This window comes from Engraulis encrasicolus, unplaced genomic scaffold (assembly GCF_034702125.1).
Source record: "Engraulis encrasicolus isolate BLACKSEA-1 unplaced genomic scaffold, IST_EnEncr_1.0 scaffold_26_np1212, whole genome shotgun sequence".
NCBI classification, from domain to species: domain Eukaryota; kingdom Metazoa; phylum Chordata; class Actinopteri; order Clupeiformes; family Engraulidae; genus Engraulis; species Engraulis encrasicolus.
The window spans coordinates 2,773,799-2,781,298 of NW_026945555.1; the positions used below are offsets into that span (position 1 = coordinate 2,773,799).

Consider the following 7,500-nt stretch of genomic DNA (forward strand, 5'->3'; position numbering starts at 1 on the left):
ACTTATGCCTTGCTGTCCTGTGAATGTTTACATCTTATGGCCAATGAAAATATGAAAACTTGGAAATGTTTGGGTTGAATTAGTTAAAGCAGACTCTGGTTGTTCCTTCTTGTGATTTCCGGGAAGATCAGACCATGTTTTATGACCAATTTTGACAGAAAGGTAAGAAATTTCAAAGGATGTACAAACTTTTTCCTGGGACTGTACATGTACACACACGCACATGCAGACACAGGTTTGCATACTCTCACATCTCACATTTACTGAGAATGTTACATGTATATGTTGTGTGTGTAGGTGTAGGTGTGTGTTACATGTATATGTTGTGTGTGTATGTGTAGGTGTAGGTGTGTGTTACATGTATATGTTGTGTGTGTATGTGTAGGTGTAGGTGTGTGTTACATGTATATCTAATGTTGTGTGTGTTTGTGTTTTTGTGTACTTGGCTGCACTTATTTTTCTATATATGTCCTGTGCACTTTGTATCTGTAAGTGTTGTACGCTATGACTATGTCAGCATCTGTAATGCAGTGTGTGTGTGTGTGTGTGTGTGTGTGTGTGTGTGTGTGTGTGTGTGTGTGTGTGTGTGTGTGCAGGTGTGTGTGGGGGAAGGTATGGGGCCCGTGTTTTCTTTGGGCAGCGAGGTGGACCTCTCCGAACACAGCGTTGCCATGGAGATCCCCAGAGAGGACAACGCTACTGTGACCACCCTGACACACACACACGCCCTCGCAGCAAACACACACACACACACGCACACACTCCTCACCACGGAGGGGGCCGTCGGCACACACACCACGCCCATCTCCATGGTGATGGAGGAGGGGCTAATGCAGCAGGTCAAGCCTGACTCCACCCACCTGCTGGCCATCTTACCCAATCAGGTGAGCCGATACGTTTGATTGACATACATCATACCCATTCGGGGGTACTATATAGTTCTCAACAGCATGGTTGCTGGCCGTGTTCGTGATGTCGCATGGCTGCTTTTGCTGTGCAGTGCGCATGCACACTTTGCCATTTCAATGCATTCTGGGTAACCTACAGCAAAAGCAGCCATGCCTCGTCACAAACGATAACGCTGCTTACCACCGGTTCCAACTGCTTCCCTCAGGCAGAAGATAAGCGTACATGTCATTACAGGCACGAACTACAAGACTTTCTATTAGCCTGTCCCCTGAAGCCATTAGGCTGCTTAATTCTAGTGCTCTTACATAGGTCTCTGGACTGGTGTTCTGTGATTTTTCCTTTTAAGGGAAATACTATTGATTTGTTTATTCATACGTGTGTGTGTGTGTGTGTTTGCGTGTGCGTGTGTGTGTGTGTGTGTGTGTGTGTGTGTGTGTGTGTGTGTGTGTGTGTTGTGCACCTTAAAAATATCAACAGCACTGGGTTTTTAACCTTGAATTGTGGGAGGGGATCTAATTTTTTACTGTTTGGTTTACTTGATTCATTTATTATTACTCGTATTATTACTATTATTTACTTTAATTTATTTTACTTCATGATATACTTCATGAATTTAGACTTTATTTGATTACTTCTTTTTGGTTACTTCTATAGGCCTACTTCAAACTATGCAGTGTTGTTGCTCCACCCACAATTTTGTTGACTTCATTGACAATGACAATAAACTCCTTGAATCTTGAATCTTACAACTCACTTGCAAGGGGGTGTCGTGCCGAAAAGCGAGTGCCTGCCAGAATCTGAGTGCCCTCATTGAAACCAATGACCAATTTTTCAGATATTTTTTACCCATTTTTGCAGATAAATCTGACACAATTTAAGATGGAAAGCCTATCAATAAAGCATCTGCATTCCTTCTGGAAGTATTACAAAGAACTGGTTACAATTTCGGTATTATTTCCATTAAAGAATCTAAGAATTGTCATAACAAATGTTACAGTTTCATTCAAATAGGTCATATTAAGTTGAGGACGAGTAATGTTTCATAAGCATATTTTTAGTTCATAAATTATGTAATTCATTCTGCTAAAATGTGTATAATTGTCTCTCAAAAAATGTCATTGGTTTCAATGAGGGCACTCAGATTCTGGCAGGCACTCGCTTTTCGGCACGACAGAGTCAGCCCCCAATGGCGGCTGGCAGTCCGGCGGGACGGTACCATGCTCAGGGTACCTCAGTCATAGGGTAGGGGCAGCCGTGGCCTAGCGGTTAGAGACTTGGTCTTTCAATCAAGGGGTTGCAGGTTCGAATCCCCCTCGGTCTCTCCCTACAGCTCCATCCATGGATGAAGACAAGTGCCCTTGAGCAAGGCACCTAACTAAACCCACATTGCTCCAGGGACTGTAACCAATACCCTGAAAAAGAATAGTTGTAAGTCGCTTTGAATGAATGAAAGCATCAGCTAAGTGCAATGTAATGTAATGTCATGGAGGAGGATGGGGGAGAGCACTGGTTAATTACTCCCCCCACCAACCTGGCGGGTCTGGAGTTGAACCGGCAACCTTTGGGCTACAAGTCTGACACTCTAACCGCTTACCCATGAGTGCCCAAGAGAGTTGTATGAGATGAGATGACCTTTACTTGCCTTCTGCAGAACCTTCTGGACACCAAGGTCATGACCCCCTCCAAGGTCGTCGCCCCCTCCAAGGTCGTGACCTCTAGCAGTCCTCTGCTGATGCTGCCCATGATGCCCAGTCTGGAGCAGGCGACCAAGCCCTCCCTGAAACTGGTACACACACACACACACACACACACACACACACACACACACACACACACACACACACACACACACACACACACACACACACACACACACACACACACACACCGACCAAGCCCTCCCTGAAACTGGTACACACACACACACACACACACACACACACACACACACACACACACACACACACACACACACACACACACACACACACACACAGACACCGGCCAAGCCCTCCCTCAAACTGGTACACACACACACACACACACACACACACACACACACACACACACACACACACACACACACACACACACCGGCCAAGCCCTCCCTCAAACTGGTACACACACACACACACACACACACACACACACACACACACACACACACACACACACACCGACCAAGCCCTCCCTGAAACTGGTACACACACACACACACACACACACACACACACACACACACACACACACACACACACACACACACACACACACACACACACACACCGACCAAGCCCTCCCTGAAACTGGTACACACACACACACACACACACACACAAACACACACACACACACACACACACACACACACCGGCCAAGCCCTCCCTCGAAACTGTACACACACACACACACACATATACACACACACACACACACACACACACACACCGGCCAAGCCCTCCCTCAAACTGGTACACACACACACATCACAATTCACGTTTTTTTTTTAAGCTGGATGCCCAAAATATGTAAGAATAAACAAACAAATTTGTTGAATAGTTTAAAATGTGGGCCATAAAAGTTTAACATTATTGATGGTATTATGGAAATAGATAAACTTTCTCATTATTTTGTTCTTTAAAGGAACTGTGTGTGGGTGTATTGAGTGAAATTATGTTCTTTGTGTGTGTGTGTGTGTGTGTGTGTGTGTGTGTGTGTGTGTGTGTGTGTGTGTGTGTGTGTGTGTGTAGTCCATCAAGTATACTCGTCGGGGGAGGGGTCGTTGCCATAGTCCCGGATGTGGATTCAGCTATGTGACGCGACACAAGCCCCCTACCTGCCCACTCTGCGGAACACACCTGGGGGGCAAGTGGCAACCCACGGTAACACACACACACACACACACACACACACACACACACACACACACACACACACACACACACACACACACACACCAAGCCCCCAACCTGCCCACTCTGCGGAACACACCTGGGGGGCAAGTGGCAACCCACGGTAACACACACACACACACACACACACACACACCAAGCCACCAACCTGCCCACTCTGCGGAACACACCTGGGGGGCAAGTGGCAACCCACGGTAACACACACACACACACACGCACACACACCAAGCCCCCAACCTGCCCACTCTGCGGAACACACCTGGGGGGCAAGTGGCAACCCACGGTAACACACACACACACACACACACACACACAAGCATGCGCGCACACACCCACATATTGAAATCCCTAGCCTACTGAAATGCTAACTTCTCTAAGGCTGTTGAAATGCTAGCTGGTCTCTCGCTTGTTGAAATGTTTGCAATCTTTTAATCTGTTGAAATGTTCGCTGGCTGCTAAATTGTTGAAATGTTCGCTGGCTGCTAAATTGTTGAAATGTTCGCTGGCTGCTAAATTGTTGAAATGTTAGCTGGCTGCTAAATTGTTTAAATGTTCGCTGGCTGCTAAATTGTTGAAATGTTCGCTGGCTGCTAAATTGTTGAAATGTTAGCTGGCTGCTAAATTGTTGAAATGTTAGCTGGCTGCTAAATTGTTGAAATGTTCGCTACATTAGCTAACTTGTGTTTTTTCTCCTGACAGGGAAGCAAAGATTCGGACAAAGCCATCGCAAAGTCATTGCCCAGCAACAGTGGCCTGTCGGCACGGCAACCCCAGAAGGAGCCAATCGCAGGGCCCGAGGGCGGGGAGGGGGCGGGGCCTAAAGTGAAGGGCAAAGTTAGCGGTAACGTTGCCAAGGAGCGAGCGAAACCGGGCAGGTTACCACGGGAACCAGTGAGAGCGGCTGCTGCAATGGCACAGGAGACACCAGGAGGGGGAGACAGAGAGACACTCAACAGTGGACACGCACACACACACAAACAGAGGGACACGCACGCACACACACACACTCAGGGACAGACACACACACACAGAGATGCAGCTGCCATCCCGTCATTGTCATCGTCATCGTCAGGAAGGAAAACGTGAGTTTCCTGTACCACCTCAACACACACACACACATACACGCGTGCGCACACGCACACACACGCATGTAACTGAGGTGATCATCCGTTACAAACACACACACACACACACACACCCACACCCACACACACACACATAAACCCTCTCACACATTTACACACTTTGGCATCACCAGCGTTTATTGCATTGACATGGATTTGTGTTTAGGATAACATTGATTGTGTGTGTGTGTGTGTGTGTGTGTGTGTGTGTGTGTGTGTGTGTGTGTGTGTGTGTGTGTGTGTGTGTGTGTGTAGTGGGCGTTCTCGGGGGAGAGGGAAGAGTGTGTGTGCAGCACAGAAGCGTACAGTCAGAGCGATACTACCAGCCCCCACCAAAGCAGGTACACACACAGACGCACACGCACACACACACACACACACACACACACACACACACACACACACACACACACACACACACACACACACACTTACCACGATTACACTGTTTTTTTCTCTGTGTTGAATATTTTTGTTTGTGTGTGTGTTTGTTTAATGTTTGTGTTAATGTTTGTGTTTAATATTTGTGTGTGCGTGTGCGTGTGTGCATTGTGCATGCGTGCGTGTGTGTGTGTGTGTGTGTGTGCTCCTCAGCTCCTGCTCCTGCTACTGTTCTTCAGTTCATCACTGTTCCGTCCCCTAACAAGCTCAAAGCTGAACCCAACAACAGCATGAAGACAGGTGCACACACACACACACACACACACACACACACTCATTCATTTCATTCATTCATTTCATTTATTTAAACTCGAAGAATCATTGAGGGCCCAGCCCTCATTTACAATGATGTCGAGTAAAACAAACAATTACACATATAAAATCATATATAAACAACATACACAATACACCATAAATCATATAAGAGGTAAGAATTAAGACAAACTATGAATTAAAACTTATGAGTTAAAACAAGTACAAGTATGTGATAAAAAACTTCCCAGTGTAACTTTAAAATGTTCTAATGGCACAAAGGCTTGAAGACCCATCCTTTGTTGTAAGGTAGTCCAAACTGAAGGTCCACAGACACTAAAAGCCGTTTTACCCAGTTCAGTGCATAAGGGTCCTCCAGTAAAAAATTGCTGCTGCGGGTTTGGTATGGGTTGGAGTGCCAAACTAAAAGAGATGAAATATAAAATGGGAGTTTGCCAGTGAGGGCCTTATAAATAAAAATAAAATAATGCATGTCCCTTCTATGAGAAAGTGGAGCCCACCCAACTTTATCATATAACAGGCAATGATGAGTACTATATGGATACCCAGTAATAAAACGAAGAGCTGAATGATAGACAGTGTCAAGTGCCTTCAGATTAGAGAGTGGTGCATGTCTGTAAATAACATCACCATAGTCAAGGGAAGACAGAAAAGTAGCTTCAATTAACTTTTTTCTGCAGAAAACAGGAAAGTGATATTTATTTCTGTGCAGGAAAGATAGCTTTTGTCTGAGCGTAGTGAATGTGAACTTGTCATCTAGCCAGATTCCCAGGTACTCATAATGTGATACTCTCTCAATAACAGACCCATCTAAAGTAGATATATTAAAATCATTTTTCATGCCATGCTTAGATCGAGTAAAGACCATACATTTAGTCTTGCTTACATTAAGTAGAAGCTTAAGACCAATGAAGGCATTTTGTAGGATATTAAAAGACTGCTGCAAAAGATGCTGCTGCAACACACACAAGCAGCATCGGGACATCCTCACAATTCCAGACCTGTAATGTGTGTGTGTGTGTGTGTGTGTGTGTGTGTGTGTGTGTGTGTGTGTGTGTACAGTGACAGTCAGTGGCGAGATGTCCGGTCTGAAGCCCAACACCCTCAAACAGCTGGGACACACACTTCCAGAGCAGGTACACACACACACACACCGTGTGTGAGTGTAAATAATAATTGTTTTGTACTGGCATCGATTCAATTAATTGATTTGTCTGCAAGAGAATCGATTAATCATTATTAATCTCTTTTTTTTGTCATCATTTCAATCATTTTGTGAGGCATTTTATTTTGCTCATGCATAATTCTGACTGTAATAATTATGTTTCTCAAATAAAATGCATGCAGATATTTCAGCTTTATTCATTTATCTAAAGGAACAGACCACCCTTTTTTGATTTTCACATATTTGTAGTATTTCCAAGTATTATTCATAAATGTGCATATCATTTTTGTCTGTGTGTTTGCATTGCCTTAACAGTACGGTCAAATTAAGCATAGCAATGCAAGTCTATGGCACAAAATAAAACATAATCAAAAGTACTTATAAACCACTTTGAAATGAACGTAAAACTCACCCAGAATGTAAAACGGCAATTTGATTACATCCAGTGATCACTTGTGGCTTGATGCTAAAGTTACCATTTACTTCCAGTGACTATGCTAAGCTATGCTAATAATTCTGATCCAATAAATCTAAGTACTGAAAACACTGAGAAGAAAATGATATGCACATTCATGAATAATGCTGGGAAATACTGCAAATATGTGAAAATCAAAAAAAGGGTGGTCTGTTCCTTTAACATTTCACACATAAGCCAAGCCTGTAAAGTTAAAAAAAA

At 44.4% G+C, this 7,500-nt stretch overlaps 1 protein-coding gene across 1 annotated transcript in view; it reads left to right on the plus strand.

Annotated features, from left to right (window-relative positions):
- Window positions 1-7,500, plus strand: part of hmgxb3 (HMG box domain containing 3) — a 36,357-nt gene that overhangs the window by 12,480 nt on the left and 16,377 nt on the right. Inside the window, exons 5-11 of the mRNA XM_063192899.1 lie at window positions 597-884; window positions 2,561-2,695; window positions 3,660-3,791; window positions 4,521-4,903; window positions 5,201-5,286; window positions 5,540-5,626; window positions 6,722-6,795. Of these exons, the coding sequence (XP_063048969.1) occupies window positions 597-884; window positions 2,561-2,695; window positions 3,660-3,791; window positions 4,521-4,903; window positions 5,201-5,286; window positions 5,540-5,626; window positions 6,722-6,795 (1,185 nt within the window). The remainder of the gene's footprint in view (window positions 1-596; window positions 885-2,560; window positions 2,696-3,659; window positions 3,792-4,520; window positions 4,904-5,200; window positions 5,287-5,539; window positions 5,627-6,721; window positions 6,796-7,500) is intronic.